Below are 19,472 nucleotides of genomic sequence, written 5' to 3'. Positions count from 1 at the left end.
CCCGTCGTTTGTCTTGTCGTTTTCACACGAGGTTCCCTTTTTCGACCCCTTGATTGAACTGAAAGGTTCAAGGACCCATGTTCATAAACCTTAGCCTACGGGTCCTCCGAAAGGGACAAACCGCGTCAGGGATATCCCCCCTCTCCAAGGAGGAGCCCAGGTTCAGCTGGTGAAGGATGTACATAAACAACAGGGATTGAGGATGTGATTACTGTGCTGTACAATTTACGGCTGTTTGCGGTGATGGATTTTGGTTGGCTTCCACGAAATTAACCTGCTACAGTTGATAAGTTGCTCTAGCAAAATGGATTGGACGTCCCGTGCGTGTTGGAAAAACGTGGGAGGTGGAGATCTACAAATTACTACCCAGTCCGAGCTCTATCCAGGGGTAACCAGCTTCAGAGCTAGTCGAGATGCGGCTTATCTCTCGAGGTCGACCGTCGACCTTCAGCTCAAGATGATGCTATCACATATTTTCACAACTACTTTATGTTATGCTTAAACCGCAACTATTATGACATGAACTTATAAGTCTCCAGAGCCTTTTTTCCTTGTTGCATTTAAACGTCTCGGGTTGAAGTACGCCGCATTTTGCTTGGAGCGCCTCACAGCCAACCAGGGGTATGAACCTGAAACCCAAGTATTCTGGCTATATGCAGCTGCAACCTCACAATCATTGGATAGTGTCTGAGGAAGGGTTACATACAACTGACTTCATTGGAAGATAACATCTCCCTCGAGTTTTGATCGTGTTTGATGTGGCTTGTTTCTTCAAGGGCTTACTATTAATCGACTATTTGCACATATAGTATAAACATCTATGCGTGCCCCCTAGCTCATGTCTCATCTTTTGATACAAGCCATAAACGCCTCCTTCACCCTTCCCAATGTTATCTCAAGAACTTTGTGCATGCTGTAATCCGCTTTTCTAGCCGTCTCCAGAGCTTCCCCAGATTGAATATTCATGCTCCCTGGCAATATTGGAGAGACTTAGTTACACAAAGCTCCCTGCGTCATCCTAACGGCTACACTATTCGGCCACGGTGAGGGTGAGGGGGATGCCCTTCCCTTGGTACGCCCTCAATGGTAAGCCTCAATGGCGTAAAGGTTACCAGAATACTGAGCCCTGACACGGGAGCGCGCATCTCGTGATTCAATATGTCAGGGAGAGTACAGGTAGTAGATTTAAATATCGAGTTATTGCTTATCCTCCTCATTTCAACTCGCCAAGCAGCATTGTGCGGTCTGACGATGCAGAAAGTACTGTAACTTGTTAGTTCACCACCTCGCAAAGGGTCAGCAGAACACTTACGAATAGGCTCCTTGTTTGGCGAGAACTCTGCGCAGTTGACTGTGCCCTTGTGACCGGGCAGCTTGTAAGCGAGCTTGCCTGTCTCGCTTGACCAGACCATGACTGTTCCATCTCCTGATGCTGCTGCAATTCTCTTGCCTTCTGAGTCCCAGCTTGCTCCGAGAAGGTTCTTCTCCGTGCCCGCCGTCGCACCGTCGAAGGTTCGAATCTGTCGTTCTGTTGGTGCAAAAGGTCGGATATCCCATGTTCGAACTGTAGAGTCCATGGCGTACGAGACAAGTGACTGAGAATCTGGCGAAACTCTCAATGAGGTGATAGTGTCTGAATGGCCGAGCATCGAGTATATCACCGACTTTTTGCGCAAGTCCCATACTCGAATATCGTTGTCGATGCCGCCTGCGTATATCTCGTTACCAGCCTCGGATACAGCAATAGCGGTGACAGGGAGCATGGTATCGATATAGTCGACGGCGTTCTTCGATCGGGGGTCCCAAATTCCAATTGTCGAGTCGTCGCTACCACTGACAAGTATGTCCTCTCCTCGTCTGCTGATGCCCACAGTGTTGATAACCTCCTCATGTCCAACATATCTACGGATTCGTGTGCCCGATGTCAAATCCCAGCTCGCAAGGTGCATATCGGCCGAGGCACTGTATAGAATTTCCGAGTCGCGCGACCATTGTAAGTCCAGAATGGCACCACGGTGACCATTTAATATTCCGTAGTTTTCGCAGTCGCCATACGTTCTCCAAAGCACTACCAAAGTCAGTTCGTTGTCGCCCAGGAAGCATTGTTCTTGGCTCACTTAGAGATCTATCCATTCCACCAGAAGCAATCAGGTTGCCTGTAGGATCGAACTTTGCTGCAAAAATCTCGCCCGAGTGTCCTGAGAGTTGCATGACAGGAGCTTGAAGCCCGCTTGTTCTTGGTGCCTGCATCAGTCAGTATAGCGACCTAAGAAATGAGACAGTTTCCATCGTACAGATTGCACAAGCGCATTGCTTGACGCGTTCAGACGCGCAAGAGCGCCCGTAGAAGAGTTGACATTTTGTCGCTTCACGAGTGACTGAGAAGAGCTGGGATCCCCATCGGCAGGACGTTTTTCGGAGGACATGGCGAAGTTGAAAGGGTATCAAGGAAGATAACGATCGTATGCGACGCTGATTATGTAAATGCGCCAGCTTTTGTCGAGTTCAAGGGTTGTCAAGTGAGCTTAGAGCTTCCTGTTGCTTCACTTTTCGACGACGGCGGTGGTGGGCTTCATGCAAAGTAAATCGAGCTCCTGCTATTGATTGGTGGCCGGGCCGAAGATTGTTCCTGAGGTCGGTGTTTCAACCCTCCGTGCACCGACATTCCAGAGCGGTGTTGGCGCTACTGCTTCACCTCCCTGGTTCAAGCTACATCGACATAGCTCTGTTTGCGTATGATATTGGAGTCTCTTCCATTTCTACGATCTTTTCACTCCTCGCCAACGTCCTCTTGAGTGTAAAGCTCGGTCGCTGTTCGAACTCCACCACAACCCTTCCCTTACAGCCGCAATAATGGCGGCCAACAAAGCGTCCCGCGTGGGCGAGGAGTAAGTTCATCATGACAACTATTCAGTCCCCAAATTATTGTTAAAGACTAACCCGGGTCTAGAATTTGGAAGTAAGCGATTACCGCTTGAGATCGCAACGGCACGTCTCTCTAACTGAGCAACAGAACTCGAATCGACAAGGTCAACGCTGAGCTCGTCACTTTGACCTACGGAACTATCGTCGCACAGCTATGCAAGGACTACGAGAGCGACTATGCCGAGGTGAACAAGCAACTCGACAAGATGGGTTACAACATTGGTCTGCGACTTATTGAAGACTACCTCGCCAAATCCAACACCATGAAGCGATGCGCCAACTTCCGCGAGACGGCAGAAATGATCTCCAGGGTAGGGGGGCTTAATGCGCAGCGTCAGACAATGACTAACGAGAGAACCAGGTTGGATTCAAGATATTCCTCAACATTACTCCCCAAGTGATGAATTGGACAAGCGAAAATGACCAGTTCTCGCTGGTATTTGAAGAGAATCCCTTGGCCGACTTCGTCGAGCTCCCCGACGATGGCCGAGCGCAAGATCAACTTTGGTACTCCAACATTCTGTGTGGAGTGCTACGAGGAGCTCTGGAAATGGTGCAAATGCAAGTTGAAGCTCACTTCGTCAGTGACGTGTTGCGGGGCAATGACAGCACAGAGATGAGGGTATCGCTAATCCGATACATCGACGACGAACTGCCCCCTGAGGATGACTAAGAGATACAAAAGGGGGAGCTATGAATGTGATTATGTGATGACGATTTAGCAATTGCAGGACACAGATGGATGGATGGGTGGCTACGAGAAATTCTAGATGTTCAGGGGGAGATGCCCCCAAATGATCGTTGACGGCATAGACGGCGAGATTGTGCCGATCAGGACGATTGGCATGGAAGCAAACTTACTTATGGAACAAACTTCGTTTTAGCAATCTTGCGAGAGTTGGCTTGGGATCATGGCACGTGTAGATACCCATGGAAGACAGCTGTCAGCCACGTGCTAGGCTGGAAATGCTGGTTGATTGAGCTCACGCCATAGTGATAGAGCTAGAATATTAAGATGAAACATTTTGCATTCGTTTTACTGGGCAATGAGAGCTGGTATATTGCGAGCTGAAGTTTGTTTTATTACGAGCAACTGCAGTAATAAATGAAAGCGAGAGCACCGAGACAAACAGGCCCTCGTCTCATTTACTATAGAGGCATCATGGATATTGGTTTTTAATTTCTCTCGGCTTCCACAAACCTACATCATGAGTTAATCAGCAAATGGCACAAACTCAATGTCAACTATCCACAAACGCGATGTAGATTGTCGGTAGATATCTCAACCCCGCCGGACATTGAACAGTTGAAGCTCCATCCCACAAGGGGCACATTTTAGTAGATTGATAACGTCAAATCCCCGCGAAACGACGGACGATCAATTGACAGTCAAACGGGATTTGTTAGTGGAGGTACCTAAGGGAGGCAAGAAAACTCAGGGCCCTGTAGATGGGTAATAAAAAGTTTCAGGTAAGTTCAGGCCATTCTCAGCAGGCTTCCGCCCAATTAATTTTGGCATCCTGGCTAAACGTCAGAAGTTTTCTTGTTCCCTGGAGTACAGGCTCAGACCATAATGACGGTAACACATGTGCCTGAGGCAAAGGGGCTACCGTTATGTCTCCGATATCATGCCTGAGGTCTCAAGACTGGCGACATTTTGAGCAGCAGTCCAAAAATTACGCACCTTGGTCTGAAATTTACGTACCAGAATGTAACGCGACAAACTCAGCGCGCCAATGGCGAGGATGGCCGTCTAGCCCCAGGGCGCGTCCCTGAGATCAAGGGTCCATTGTGTGGGGTGACGCGACCTATGATCATTCGGGTCCGCTAACGTGCGAACCTTGGTTGAGAGCCCCTGAAGAGCATCCACTACAGCTGCGGTCTAGGCCGCTGAGCGTCGCTGAGACGCGCTGAGCCTACTGAGCCTCACAGGGCACGTTGGCAGCCCTGTGCTTAACCCCGGTTAGAAGCCAGCCTCCCTTCTGTACATGTTCCATGTGCATCAAACCGGTCTCGGCAGTTTGTGGCCAAGTCGAATGTCTTTGAAGAGGATCACGGAGAACAATGAGGGACTAAAATAGTCAATTCTGACAGAATCTCGAGGGGGTTTCAACGTCTCGCAATTGACTTCAATGTTTACGTTGGATTCGCTTATATGCGTCCCTTCGTTCTTATGATCGACCGTCCCGATTTCTTTTAGCTGCAAGGAGTCAAGGCATCCCAATTTGGTGGATCTGTCTCCAGGACCCAGGGAAACCTAAGCTTTTGACAGACGGCCAGCCTTGTAATTTGTGTTTTACCGTTTTGGAGCAAGGTCTGCTGTGCTTGTAAATTGCATGCATCTAACCATCGGAGGCGCATCACTGACTTGCTGGTACCAATTCTGATGTGCGGAGAGGGCTACATCACAATGCTGTAGTTGGGAAACTTCTGGTAAAAATAAATAAACGTTTCACATGATTAATTGGCCTTTGTTCATAGACTCTATCAATTGGCAAAGTTTCAGGGAGCGATTCACAGGGAAGAAGGAAGAAGAAAAGTTTGACCGTCCTCCTCCTTTTCCTTCACTCACTGACTGGAGGGATTCCCACCGCCCAAATCAAGGACCGACCACGTTTTTCACCCACAACCTCTGTCTTGCTCCCTTTTACTCGCCCTCACACCTTTTCCTCCTCCATCAAACAAAGCACCTCATTCCTCCTCGGCCGTTGTGCCATCTGCTTTGAAGAGCTCCAAACGGCGGGTATCCGTCGCGTTTGATAATTGCAGCCAGAGTTTGACATACGTTGATCAACCTACTGCATCTACCTTATACTGGGTCTCTCCCCGTCCTCCACTGTTCCCGTCCGTCTGGCGTTTGGATCGTTTCCGTTTGCTGTCGGTACTTGGATAGAAGGGCACTCAGCATATAATTTGGAGGTACCCGCTTGTCCTTGGAGGCGTTCCGTTGAATTCTCCAAGGTACTTGGTCTTTGCCCGAGCTGCCCGCAGAACCACAAGTACCCTCCCACCCCTGGCGAATGCCCAACCCCAGGCACTCGTTTTTTTACACTTAGCAACTGAGGCAGCGTCCATCACCTCAGGAAAGGACAAGCCCAGCGCCCACTTTCCACTCCCAGTTACCTCGACACTCCGCCAAATCCAACCTACACCAAACCAACCACACCATATTCATCCTCCAGACTTCTTATCTCCAACTCATCACCGCGACATCGACTATCGGTCGACTATCGCATCGCGTACTATCGCACTGCAGTGCACGCTACGCTTTAATCACTATTGATTTCCTGCGATATTCCTTTCCGCCGATTGCCGACGCCTGACACGATCCTCCAATTCCCTCTACTCGGGCTCGCCTCCCATTCTGGTCTCCTGGTCTCGTGGTTCTCGCGATCCTCGCCCCCCGCCCGACTGCGCGCCTGGCAACTTGGACCGCGTCCACGCCTCCTTCGCTGGTGATCCCCTCGCTCGCGACATTTGGCTTCACTGCCCGTCACGTCCACGTTGGGACGCTATCCAGCGCTGCTCCACCTGGTGGCACGCCCCCGTGGCTACACGAGCCCCCGACTGCTGTCGTCGCTGCAGCAGAGCCTATAGGCCTCTCTCTGTCTTCTCTCCGGTTACTTCTGAACTGTCATGGCCATGAATCCAAACGTCAACATGGCCAACATGAACCCCATGGGTGGTCCTGTTGGAGGCGCCCCCATGCCCATGATGAACAACGGCGTCGTCAACCCCCAGGCCGCTGCGGCTGCTGCCGCCGCGTCTCGCCAACAGGCAAACGAGAACCAGCGCAGCATTCTCAACACCTACATCTACGAATACTTTATCCGCATGGGAATGTACGATTGCGCCCGATCTCTCCTTTCCAGCGATCAACAGGTCAATGTCCTCGGTAAGGATGGCGCGAATCGTCGTCGCGACGAGAACGGAAATATCATCAACGGTGTTGGCGACGACCCCATGGATACCGATTCGAAGGACGACATCGACTCCAAACTCCCTGAAGACTTGCCGCCGCCAAAGCTTCCCATGCCTGCCTCCGACACCTCTTTTCTCTACGAGTGGTTCTCCGTCTTTTGGGACATTTACTACGCGCAGCGCGCCAAGAGCGGAAACAATACCATTAATCAATATGTTCAACATACTCAGGTAAGCCATCTTTTTTCTTTCTGTCATGCTGCCACCCAGGGTACTCCAATCCGGCATCTCACCCACTCAATGGATGATGGTGTCAGATTGACTGCCATACCCCTAACATTTGGTAACCACTTTGGCTGGTGACCAATGCTGACCCTCGGTGGCAATGTAGCAGCAATCCCGGCTAAAGCAGAATCAACAGCAGGAACTTCTGCGAGGGATGAGACCAGACATGGCTGCGCAGCAATATCAGATGATGCGCAACATGCAGAACGGCGGCATGATGAATATGAAGCAGGGTAACCTTGCCCGCGCCGCCATGGCTAACAATCAAAATAAGTGAGTATCTTATTTCTCATCGTACTGCAAGCCCCTCGCCTAACAGTGATATCCAGCCCTCAAATGATGCTACAGCAGGCCAAGCAGAACCAGATGCAGCGAGATCCCTCCGGTATGGATGGCCAAAACAGACCCTCTTCACCAGCGTCTGGGGAGAACGCTCCCTCGCCTTCCAAGCGACAGCGCATCGATGGCGCACCGTTCAACCCTAACCAGCCCGGCATGATGCCTAATGGCCGCCCCGGTCAAGGCATGCCAGGCCAGCAGATGCCCGGAGGAGCCAATACTGCCGCCGCTCAACAAACGTTACTTGCCAATGGCATCAATCCTCACTCTTTACATCCGCAGCAGCTGCAGAACTTTGCCGCCGCCCCGCCCGCCGCCCAGCAAAAGTCGATCGCGACCTATTCGCAGAACCTGCAGCAACACCATGGTACTCAGATGGGAGGCAAGCAGATGCCCAATGCCGTTCCTCAAGGCCAAGGATCCCCAATGATGGCCCAGGGTCCCGATGGAACTGCTCTCAATGCGTTCTACAACCCAGGCGAGATGGGAGGCCCAGGCGGCATCCGGGCGGGACCTGGAGGTCCCCAAAACGGAGGGGGAAGCAACCATGCCCTCCAAGACTATCAAATGCAGCTAATGCTTCTAGAGCAGCAGAACAAGAAGCGACTCATGATGGCCCGCCAAGAGCAAGACACCGTCGGCGGCAATGGCATGCCCCGAGAAGGCCAGCCCGGACAACCAGGTGGCCCTCCTGGACCCAACGGCCAGTTCCCGGATACTTCGCCCCAGGCCATGCGACCAGGTGCCTCACCCAACCCTGCTGAGCAGATGAAGCGCGGCACACCCCAGATGAACAACTCTGGCATTCCTTCACCGGTCCCCGAGGGTGGTCAATCCCGTGGCTCTCCCAACCCGGCCATGAACTTCATGGGCAACCAGATGGATCCCAACATGGCACCTCACTTCTTCAAGCAGCAGATGGATGGCAACATGGGAGGTCAACCTCCGATGAACGGCGGCATGCGACCCCCTAGCTCTCACCCTGGTGCACCTTTCAATGGACAGATGAACCAGCAACAGATGATGGCCGCCGCACGACAACAGCAAGGCCAGCCAGGCCAAGGGCCTCAAGGAAATCCCCAGCAGTGGCAGCAAGGACCTAATGGACAGATGGTGCCTCAGCAGATGCAACAGCAAAGTCCTCAGATCCAGGGAACTCCCCAGCAACGATCGATGCCTCCTCCCCAAGCACCACCTGCTGGCGCAAATGGAGCCAACAGCAGGACGACAGCATCCCCTCAACAAGCAGCAGCTGCACCGCCAACTCCTAGCCAAACTAACAAGGCCGCGCCCAAGAAGAAGAAGGGCGAGACCGCCAAGGATAAGGTATGTCTAACTGGTGAACTATACCCTGCATGTACTAACAAGTTCAAGCGCGCTGCTGCCAATAAGAAGGCGAACCAGAACCTCAACAATGCTGGTGCAACTCCTTCAAACGAGAACAATGAGTCACAGGAGACTCCAGCTCCTGCGACACCCATTCAAAACGCCAATGCTGCCAACTTCAATAAGAATGGGCAAGCTGGCAACACCGGTCAGAATGGTCAACCAACGACTGGCCCAGCTGCTAATGCTCCCGCAGCTGCAACAACCGCTCCTCCTCCTCAGCCACCAGCTCCTCAGCACGACCCCAATCAAATGATGGGTATGGATAACAGCTTTGGCCCATTGGTACGTGCAAACTCCTCGGTGGTGAAACCAGATACTAACTCTGCTTACAGTTTGATGGCGGCGGCATGGAGTTGGCCAACCCCCTCAACTCGGGTGACGTGCTCAATGACTTTGACTTTGATTCGTTCCTCCACGACCAAGATGGTGATAACTCAGCCTTCAATTTTACGGAAGCATTCCCCATGGGAGATGAGATAGGAGCAGATTAATGACTTGCGAGAAACTTTGGGTTGGCTGGCATTACACACACGATCTTGGGTCAGACTTAATCAGGCATCATTTGTCACGGCGTTCTGAGTGGAAACTATATCATGGTCATTCGGCGATCTGGTCCTGGAGGTGAAATTCCCTCATGTGGTGGCTTCAGGGGAAAAGAGCACTTTTTGTTTTTTGTTTATGTTACCGACGCTTCCGCGGTGTTTGACTGAAACAGGTTCGACACAACTGACATGGTTCTTTCCTTGGAAACTTCACATTGTCCTACTTGGTCTCTTTCCTCTCTTGTCTTTTTGTTGTTGTTTGTTTTTGTTACCACACTTCGTCATTTTGCTTGCGGATCCGGGGTACATGGGTGGAAAAAATCCTGGAAGAGTTTCAGGAGATTTTATTTAAGGATGGAGGATGAGAGACGAAAGGGGGGAGGGCGGCTGATATCCCATCTGTGTAAAGTGTCGAAGTTTATTCATCCGGTGTATCCTTAAAGCTCACGGCGAAAAATTACATACCACGCTTATTGTTGCCGTCTTTTGTTGTTGCTTTTACTGTTAAGACAGACGTCGTCACATCCTTTTCCTTTTTCCCTTTATGGTGGTTTGGTTATCTGCGGTTACTACTCCTTTTTTTATTATTATCTTACGAGTTGACATGGTGTCATTTGTCAAAGATCAACATACTATCATAGTTACTATCTCTCAGGTGGTGCAATAAAACGTCCCTTTGTCTTGTTCGATATTTGAGAAACGTGATGTTTTGTATGTGGCTTAGTGTAGGTTTGGCTGTTGCTGGGTGGATGGTTATGCGATGGCTTTGAGAGTCAAAGTACCAAAGCTGGTCTGAATGCATCAAAAATTTACCCAAATCTTTTGATCGCATCGGATGGGTCGATATCTGGAGGTTTCTTGCCATCCTTCGGTCGGCTATGAGGGGTGTTTGGAGTCTACAGCTCAAATATCTTTACGGAGAGGATGTCACTTTTCATGGATTGGCTGACAGTACATACAGACAACGCGGCATCACGGTCGTTCGGAGCATGTAGACATGACTTCTGGCTCATTGATACCTATATCGAACAGTCTCATACACTTTTATGCTTCCCTTGATCGGCTCTTCTGTTCCTCTCCTGAGCAGCTTTGATGACACCAAGTAAAACCTCGCACCTTGAACACGACTTGACTGCTTCCACCATACTTCCGCATTTCCGTTCTCACGTTCTCACTGATGGGGTTGATTCAAATCCGGGACGACAATAACATGACAGTCAGTAGTTGTGCTGTCGCTCCTGTCAAGCCAGCAGCCGCTGTCCTCCTCGTCTTCTAGCTTTAGTTCTCACGAACTCGCTTGTTGGACCTTTCTTCATCTGAGACAAGAATGGCAGAGCGCTCAGCGGTATTTTTCAAGCTCTCAATAAGCGCATCTGCCAGTCTGATAGCAGCCTTTGCGTGCTCTTGTGCCTTGCTTGAACGCTGTTCTGCCTTGGCCGCATTCTCTCGCGCCATGGCTGCATGCACTTGTGACTCCAACGCCTGCTCTTCTGCCTTGATTGCATGGTCGCGGATTTCCTGTGTCTTTTCTTGTGCTCCACGGAGACGTCGTTCTGAATCCTTCTAAGGTCCAGCGGCGTCTTGCTGGATTTGAGTTTGGAACTCGGCAAAGCGTTGCTCAACTTCGCTTCGGAAACTGGCTAATTCTTCGTCGTAGTTTCGCAGGGTATCGGAGGCACTGGCAGGTACTGACTGGGAGGTACGAATGGTGTCGTTAGCCTCTTGAATGCTGTCCTTTGGATCTTCCACGTCGAAGTTACCATGTCGGTTCAGGGTGAAGACCGCAGGAGAGTAGGTACTCTGTGAAGAGCGCTCGACTTGTCTCCGAGGAAGTGGATCTTTTCCAAAAATGAGGTTTATCTCTCTCTCGGGGTCTTGTGGACGCGGGTAAAAAGGTTCATAGGCGTTAACTCGAAGACCCCAGTGACGACCGATGTCCTCGCAGAGGTTTCCGAGAGTCTCAGATGGTTCAAAGGTTGCCTGTAGGACAAAGAAATAAGGATAGTAGAATAGAGAGAACCCTCTACTGTTGCCACCTGAATATCCTTTTATGGCTTTGTATGCAGGGTGTCTACTGACAGTGAGGGCATCGTGGATCCATCTACCTGACTTGAGATACTTATGGATCTCATGAATAGCTAGTTCCGACATGACCTTCTTGGCTTCCTCGAAAGATGATAAGACACGGTCTACCTGAGAAGAGCGCCACTGTGAGTTTCCCGTTGAGATTTCGTGAGAGAAATCTTGGCGTGTGAGGCTGTATTCAGCATTGACCGCCCGATAAGAGTTATTGTCCTCCATGTTGATGGCAGTGCGATGATTTTCGCAAGAGGAATAAACTGTAGTAATGCCAGATGCTGCAGAGAAAGGAGAGGAGTGTAACTTACGAGTGAAAGCGCAAAGATGAGGAGTGAATGGGCGGCAATACCTAGGGACCTAGAGGTTTGTCTTCCTTCTGACCTATTGAGAAGAAGAAGAAAAATGGATGGGCTAATAAAGAGGGAGAAGGCTGTTTGGGTTCGCGCCTGCCATACGCGGTAGACAGGAGAAGGTCCAACGTGTGCGCGCCTGCAGAGTTGACACTGATTGCCAGTCTCTACCTACGTACCTATGGAGAATGGCAAATGGTGGTAAATGGCAGATAGTTTTCAATATTCCTGACAGAAGACGCCTCAAAACCCCTGCCAGATTAACATTAATATGTATCAAAGTGAATATGCACTTCCATATAAAATCCTACTGAGTCGGTTGCTCAAGTAAACAGACCAATGACACGACAGATTTGGGCACAAACAACACGAGACTACGATCGCTCAGAGAGGATGGGCATTAGCTCTCGATTATTAGGAATTGGAACATAAACCATACATCATTATCATGGGCAGCTCTTCTGTGGCTGAATTCATAATTCGTCTGGCCTCATTCGCCTTCAGCTCCCATACGTGGCCTTCCCGAGTCTCTACTAACAGCTTTGCTGATAGTCCGTCCGTCTAATTACCCTTCCCTTAGCTAAAGGCGTCGTTCTCTTGATCCAGAACTCTCTCCGCACCTCTCCAGTGGTTCAGGTTTCGCGAGCTCTTTTGTTGACTCGTTGACCATCGTCGGCAGCGAGACTAGAACCCTCAGCGGTAGCGTTGAACTCCCCGATAGGTTCGCTTATGAGGCTCAAGGCTATGTTGGATTGCTTCTGGCCAAGGTTCAGAAGCCCTTGGGTATGGGAAGCGGTGGCGGGAGCGCGGTTGGTGATTTCTTGAGATTGTAAGAGTTGACGCTGGAGCTGCTTGATCTTGTCTTCGTACTTGGTGAGCAGCATCTGCGACTCACGGTATCGTTGCTGCGCATCGCGAAACTCTCGCTGAGTCTCAAGCAGCCTTTCCAGAGCCAGCTCATATCGCCGTTTGTACTCGAGTTTTGTCTGAAAGTCTTTATCCTTAAATTCTTGATCTTTCTCCTGAAGCATGCGCTCAAGATCCGCAATACGTTGCTCGTATTCGAGGAACTTCATGTTGATATCCGCCAAGTAGGGGCTCATCGCACTGGGAGGGCTTTTGATGGATTCTAGCCTGGAGCTGGTTGTGCTGGGGTCGGACTTAGCATCAAGATGCAGCACTACTCTCTTGCGATCACTTGGCGCAGAAAGAGAAGTCCTTCCAAGTAGTAAAAAGGACTCAAAGAAGAGGGAAGGAATTGAGAGTCAAGTTGTTGCCTTTGCGATTTGTGTTAAAAGAAGATGTTGTCGGCGAGTGCCTCGAGTGCCTACACTGTTTGCCAGTGATATGCTGAAGGCTAGCAGAAGCGAATGCCTACCGTTTGGAAAGAATTGGTATTACAACAGGCAAGAATTAAAAGCCGCCCGGAACCAAACTTCAAAAGACTTTCCATCTTCTGGCAAGTTAATAAATCATTATATGGAAGTCCCTTGGCTATCTATTTCTTGACCGACTGGGACGCCTGAGACCCGGGACAAAGGGTACTGAAATGGTATCATACTAATTAGGAGAAGGAATCTATTATCTCTGGATTATCAAAAGCTATTATAAACAAAACTCGCATGCTCATGCTTTTCTCTAAGACGCATCGCCCGGGACTTGACTTAATAGCCATCCTGTGTCCTACGTATCACTGTCTGATACCTGCTTTTGATCATCCTTGTCACCAATGAAACCTTTTCCCTGTGCATCTGCCTTTAATTTGACCTTCGATAACTCATTCCTGACGAGGCCGCTTGGACTCTTCGCCATCTGCAATTCCAGCAACGGGACGCTTGTTCGCCGAGTTAAACCCCTCGACCCGGGGACGACTGTGTTCAGCCATGCTGTTAATGCACTGCTGCCTCTTAGCGCTTATGTCCTTGCGCTGTTTATCGAGTTCTCGTATCTCCATTGAAAGCTGGTTGTGCTGGTTGTGCTGGTTGATGCAGTTTTGTATGTCTCTCATTTTGTTTTCCATTGTACTGGCATCTTTGCGTGAAATTCTGAGCTGATCCTGTGTGACCTGCAGCTGACCTTGTGTGTTCTGAAGTTGACGCTGTGTATCCTGAAGCTGATGCTGTGTATCCTGTAACTGGACTTTATTCTCATTTAGTTCTTTCTCAGCTTTCTGTCGAAGATCGGATTCATCTTGAATCTGTCGTTGCAGGTCGAGGTTTTGTTGGTTCAAGGTTTCCAGTTGTCCTCGTAAGTCCGTTTCGCGTCGTTGCTTTTCTTCAGCCTCATTCTTAAGCTCTGCTGAGAGCTTTGAAACAGCCCTGATATGACCGTCCAAGGCTTTTTGCTTGTCAGAGTCAGGGTCTGTGTTGTCATTGTTGTTGTTAATGCTGTTGTGAGCAGCGATATTTCCTTGGATTGTGTCGATGACTTGGTTCCCGGCTTGATCGTTCTGCCCATAATAGCATGCCCGAATCAGGCGACGCTCCTTCTCTGAGTCTTCAAGACGCGGATAAAAAGGCCGATCTGTAGTAATAGTCATGCCCCAGTATTCGGACAAGTCTCGATAAAGCCAGTAGATGGCTTCGGGATTATGCCCTCCAAAATCGACATATATAGCCTGAATGACAAAGAATTGTGGGTAGTAGAGTGTACTTCTGAGGCCGGCCTTGCCCAGAAACCTCCTATATGCTGTATGGTCAGTCGCCGAACGAGCGGACTGGATCCATTTTCCAGGCTTGAGGTACTCATAGACCTCTCTGATGCCTTCCTCGGACATTTGCTTCTTCGCTTGTTCAAAGGACAAAAGAACTCGCTCTACCTGGGCTTGACGCTGTGCAGTATCACGGTTAGGTAGGTTGACCTGCCCAGCAAACTGAGCGGCAGTAAGAGTATAAGGAGCACCAGTAGACTCCATGGCATTGACCAGATGGATGCAAGCAGAGAAGATGGATGACTAAAAAGCAATCTCAGTTAGTATCAAGCCTTTGAAAGGGAAGATAGTGAATACAACTTCTTGGTTATAGATATTGGGCAGCAAACAGACTGCGATTAAACCTGGCGCCCTTTGCCTTCGCTCTTGGATAACTACGCCGTTGGGGTTGAAAGGAACTTGAGAATGAAGAGAGTAGAAGAGAGATTTCAATTGGATATGTGATGTGTGGATGTAGAAGATCATTAAAGAAGAAGTCCTTGCTCGGTTTGCGCTGTCTGCATATGATATGCTGGATCGCATCGAAGGTGAATCACTGATATTTCTTAACAGACTTGGTGCCAAAGCCTAGCCGATGTCAAATACGCAGCCTGTACTGAAAAGATCACTGCTAGATCTCAGAGAATAAGCAGTTGCAGGAGCTAAGGATGTCCTTGTGTTGCCAGGCCGGCGAACTCTTGGGACAGTGGCTGCTGGTGTACTCAACATCTAGCTGATACGGAATCGCTGTGTAAAAAGCCAAGGAATTGTGAATAAGGATTTGACCAGATGGCGTTCAAATTGTATATGTATGTACGTATGTGCGGCGGTAGTGTATTACCCCCTACTGAATATGATAACTCCCCAACCATGCATTTTGGAACGCTCGCTGATACAACAACGACACCCGCAGATCAATCTACAGCCAAGTCCTACTCATGCTGAGTCTCTTGTAACTGCTGACCCTCGGTTCCCCATACTCCCTCGCCGTACTCAACCCCTCATTCTCCTTTCCAGGCGAGTTGTCCTGGAAGAAGTAATGGTTCGCACTCGGCGCATACGCAACCTTCCACGGGACAACAAGATGTCTCTTCTCAGGACCTCCACCACAACTGCCGTGGAACGAATTACTTGGCGGACTGTTGATTGCCAGGGAGAATAAATTCTGTGGTTCGGTGAAGTCTGTCACCAGCCCGGAGCGCATGATGAAGTAGCCCAGACAGAATAAATTGATGGCAAAGACGAGAACGAGAACGACGTAAAAGATGTTCTGCCATGATTGAGTGTGTCCGGATGTGTACTCCTGTGTGATGAGGGATGCGTTGAAGGGTTGGAGAAAGCCAGGGGCTGGGATGAGGTTTTCGGGGTATGCTTCTGGATCCTGATCCCAGTAATGACGGAAAGGCGTATCAATGGCGCTGATCATGATGAGAGAGCTAGAATACACAGCGAGAGCTTCTGCGAGCGAGGGATAAGAAGCAGGCATCTTGGGTTCATGCAGGGCAAGTTGAGTGAGGATACGAGCGTTGGAAGCATTGTTGTTAACAGAGCCACCATTAAGATCCATGGACAAACGCCATTGATCAGCAAGCCACTATTATTGTTAGTCTTGTCCATACAATGAAAGAGGAGAAACTTACCTTCCAGTCCAGAGAAGGAGCAGACCAGCCTTGGTCCAAAGGGAACGATCGTCGATAGGCGTTCTCGTCGGCGTCGTCTTCGCAGTGAGCTTTCATGCTGGCACCGGCGATACCGGAGATATTAAACTCGGTGGAACAGTTGGGAGATACCCATGATCTAAGTTGGCAGACCGTGTAGTTTTTGCTCTCGGGGGATTTGCCGAGGGTATAGATGGCGTCGGCTGCATAGACGGTTGCATTGGTGAGAAGGTTGAAGTCAAAGGGGTACTACACAAATTAGATATGATCCTGAGGTATAGGTGGATGACTTACCATCTGGAAGACAGGAGGCCGACGTTCGTACTTTGGTCCCCATCTGAAGATGTCATCCACATCAGTCCGGTTGAGGTAATAGTCCTTGTTCTTGCCATCAAGTGGCTGAGGGACTTCACCCGTCCAACCAGACCAGCCAGTCTTTTGACCAGGGATATCAGTATCGTTGACCTTGGCATTAGGCCACGTCGTATAAACAAGTGGCGCAAGTTCCTTCTTATCCATATCGACGCACAGAACATTGACAGATGGTGAGACAACACCTGCTCGGACAGTGTACTCTCCCACTCCCGCAAGATCATCTGGTTGAAGAATTCCGTTCACTTTGAGTTTGGAAGCACCATAAACACCGGGGTGAGGAAGGGCCAGAGTGACATTATTGATAATACGGCCTGTTTCCTCAAAATGCGCTTCAACGTCGCCGTGCTCAGTCTCGATCCACGAAGAGTACATCGTAGTGTTATCGTGGAGTAGTGTCGTTCCTCCAGGTCGCTTCTTCAAATCGGATGAGATTTCGGTTCCATTCTGATTGAGGTTCGTCCACATGTTCATATAGTTAAGTAAATTCCTGTAAGATTGACCCGAAAACTGGACATTCATGCATGACTCGGCAGCGTGGATATCTTCAGTGATGTTGAAAAGATAAGGGCAATCCTCACGCACGTAAGCTGCATTAGCATACGACGCACGCACATATCCAACAAGCTCCTTATGCTCCCAACTCCCAGACTTCAGCTTGGGCGAGACCATCGCGTCAGAAGCAGTCGTGTAGAAGGCAGCTGCAATAGTAGCAGTAAGAGACAACATGCCCAGAAGCGTCAACGACGAAGAAGGCAGTGTTTCGAAGTGAGTGATTAGAGATCCAGGCTGAATAACCCAGTTCCTCATCGTCATCTCAGCAAGTGACATGCCATGGGCTTTTCGAATAAATGCTCTGCGGGTGAGAACTTGGCCTAGGCATGAGACGAAGACCGTGACGAAGGACATTTCGATCGTCTTTGCTAGTAGTGCTGCGAGGGTTGTTGCTGTTGATGGTGAGAGGGATGCGCCGGAGGCGATTTTGTGTCCCCATCTTGGTTGGAGGATGGCTGTGACGAGCCAGATTCCGCTGCCGACTGTTGAGTAGACGGAGAGGACGTAGATGGTAATTGAGAGCCAGCTTGATCTTGGCTGGTGAATATCTCGTGTTGTCGAACAACCCTTTGGAGGTTCCGCTGTTCAAGTAAGTCTCATACCCTCAACAATGAAATGAGAAAACTTACCAAACTTTTTATAAAAAATCTCATCATCAAACTCATCATCCATCGCATCCCCCCTCGGCTCCACAATCTTGGGAAGTTTCCCGCCCTCACTCATCTTGACTTCTCGCTCCATGGTCCTAGGCATATCGATTTTCTTCTCATCACCGCGCGGCATAGAAGGGGCCCAGATCTCAGAGTACGGCTCAGGCGTTCCTTGAGAATCAGCGACTCTGGGACTAGAAGAAGAACTCCCCGCTGGGTGCCCGCCAAGCAGGTTATGAAAGGAATGCGGTGTCTCGGGAGGACTGCTGCCCGTTTTTGCTTCCGGCGAGGGGTTGTGAAGATCGGCCATTTCGTGGGGCATTAGATGATGATAGCCGCTGCCAGAGATTCCGAATATGTTTATACCGGAGGGCTTGCGGGCGTGTATGTCCTCTGGCTCAGCCATGGCGAGAAGAGAGGTTCCCTTTTTCTTTTTGTGTGTTTTTGTTTATGGAAGGGGATTGCAAAATTGGACCTGGAGAAGCTGGGATGAGGGACCCATGCTAAATCCTGTCAGATTGTGATGCGTGTTGTTGGGTTGGGTCAGTTCCTTCGGCAGGGATCGTTGGGCGAAGGGTGGCGCAAGCGGTATAGAGATTGAGGGATGTAAGACACAAAGAGAGATCAAGTTTAAGATCGGCAAGGAGTGATGATCCTGGATTGCGGATGTGTTCGTGCGCGGTTGGGCCTCAGTTAGCCTACTCTACAGTGAAGAACAAGTCAAGCTCTGCTCTTCATCGAGGGAAAATAAGAATGAATTGCCAAGACAGTTGGATATGAAGGATTGCTGAGAAGATGATGCAGACCCAATTTACTATACAAGGATATATAGCTTAGGTGCAGTAAGGCTGAGCTTTGTTCAGGTTTAAAAGGGAGGCTGACTGAAGTCTGAGTGGACAAGTTACGATCGATCGCAAGGCTCGGTTACAGTAAGTCTGAGTCTCCCTGCAAAAATAGTCTTTTAATTCTTTTCGTCTGTATCCGTCGTTGTGTTACCGTCCCTTAAAAAATGTCCCAGACGAACGCAATGCAATGCGAATCATGCCTGCAGATCTTATCTTAGCTCGGCATTATCAGCCACGTCAAAGAACGGCACGCGTGTTTCACATCTCAACGTCGTTATATCATGATGAACGCTTCAGTTGATACCTTGCAAACAGATCAGTTTATGCTTCTCTCCTGGACAACGACAGTAGGGCTGTGTAACTATCTGCACCTCGCCTCTGATTCCCTAAATTGTGGATCAGACGTTGCTGACAGTATCCACAGATGATCCTTTTTTATTACATGGTAATTCCAAGTGACAAAAAGGCTTGAGTACATGTAGGAGGGTTTTGGACTGGGTATTTCTGGCACCCTTGCTGAGCTGTCAGCATGCCAAGGCTTTGCGTCGTGTGCTACAAAGATGAACTGATGATCTGTTGATGATGCTACAGCATAATTTCGGAGACTTTATTACAGTTGTGTGTACATAGAGGTGAGAATTCGCGGGAGCTAGGGAGCTATTTTGAGATGCTTGGCCCCCCCAGGCTTGTTAGTGTTGTCCACTATCGTGGCTTAGACGATGATCAAGGACGCTTTCGAGGATAAATACATAAGCTCGAGCTGACGGGATTGGCTTCTAAAGTTCTTCCTGTGCGATGGAAAAGTACAAGATCGAATTGATGTGATCACTAATTAATAATTGATCTGTATCATGCTTCTTCTCAGACTCTGTG

The 19,472-nt window shown here is 49.6% G+C and overlaps 7 protein-coding genes across 7 annotated transcripts; 2 read left to right on the top strand and 5 right to left on the bottom strand.

Moving 5' to 3' along the window:
• Positions 1-1,213: 1,213 nt before the first annotated feature.
• Positions 1,214-2,426, bottom strand: FMAN_08124 (putative U5 snRNP-specific 40 kD protein (novel WD-40 repeat protein); the record flags this gene model as incomplete). The annotated part of the gene is made up of 4 exons (XM_041821561.1): positions 1,214-1,263; positions 1,313-2,068; positions 2,118-2,244; positions 2,295-2,426. The coding sequence occupies 4 exons, from the start codon at positions 2,424-2,426 to the stop codon at positions 1,214-1,216; spliced, it is 1,065 nt and encodes a 354-aa protein (XP_041687329.1).
• A 427-nt stretch (positions 2,427-2,853) lies between these two features.
• On the top strand, positions 2,854-3,598 carry FMAN_08123 (putative BET3; the record flags this gene model as incomplete). Its single annotated transcript, XM_041821560.1, has 4 exons — positions 2,854-2,888; positions 2,951-2,959; positions 3,014-3,236; positions 3,287-3,598. 4 exons carry the CDS (start codon positions 2,854-2,856, stop codon positions 3,596-3,598), a joined length of 579 nt encoding a protein of 192 aa, XP_041687328.1.
• Positions 3,599-6,585: 2,987 nt separating this feature from the next.
• FMAN_08122 (uncharacterized protein) lies at positions 6,586-9,350 on the top strand (the record flags this gene model as incomplete). Its single annotated transcript, XM_041821559.1, has 5 exons — positions 6,586-7,077; positions 7,238-7,404; positions 7,461-8,796; positions 8,845-9,141; positions 9,192-9,350. The coding sequence occupies 5 exons, from the start codon at positions 6,586-6,588 to the stop codon at positions 9,348-9,350; spliced, it is 2,451 nt and encodes an 816-aa protein (XP_041687327.1).
• Positions 9,351-10,964: 1,614 nt separating this feature from the next.
• Positions 10,965-11,702, bottom strand: FMAN_08121 (uncharacterized protein; the record flags this gene model as incomplete). The annotated part of the gene is made up of 1 exon (XM_041821558.1): positions 10,965-11,702. One exon carries the CDS (start codon positions 11,700-11,702, stop codon positions 10,965-10,967), a length of 738 nt encoding a protein of 245 aa, XP_041687326.1.
• A 760-nt stretch (positions 11,703-12,462) lies between these two features.
• FMAN_16196 (uncharacterized protein) lies at positions 12,463-12,906 on the bottom strand (the record flags this gene model as incomplete). Its single annotated transcript, XM_041821557.1, has 1 exon — positions 12,463-12,906. The coding sequence occupies one exon, from the start codon at positions 12,904-12,906 to the stop codon at positions 12,463-12,465; it is 444 nt and encodes a 147-aa protein (XP_041687325.1).
• Positions 12,907-13,607: 701 nt separating this feature from the next.
• On the bottom strand, positions 13,608-15,005 carry FMAN_08120 (uncharacterized protein; the record flags this gene model as incomplete). Its single annotated transcript, XM_041821555.1, has 2 exons — positions 13,608-14,783; positions 14,841-15,005. 2 exons carry the CDS (start codon positions 15,003-15,005, stop codon positions 13,608-13,610), a joined length of 1,341 nt encoding a protein of 446 aa, XP_041687324.1.
• Positions 15,006-15,438: 433 nt separating this feature from the next.
• Positions 15,439-18,160, bottom strand: FMAN_08119 (uncharacterized protein; the record flags this gene model as incomplete). The annotated part of the gene is made up of 4 exons (XM_041821554.1): positions 15,439-16,113; positions 16,160-16,426; positions 16,472-17,685; positions 17,734-18,160. 4 exons carry the CDS (start codon positions 18,158-18,160, stop codon positions 15,439-15,441), a joined length of 2,583 nt encoding a protein of 860 aa, XP_041687323.1.
• Positions 18,161-19,472: the final 1,312 nt, after the last annotated feature.

The sequence above is a fragment of the Fusarium mangiferae genome (genome assembly GCF_900044065.1).
Source record: "Fusarium mangiferae strain MRC7560 genome assembly, contig: FMAN_scaffold012, whole genome shotgun sequence".
Lineage (NCBI taxonomy): Eukaryota > Fungi > Ascomycota > Sordariomycetes > Hypocreales > Nectriaceae > Fusarium > Fusarium mangiferae.
Note: the sequence above shows the minus strand (reverse complement) of the source record. Positions and strands in the feature narration are given on the sequence as shown.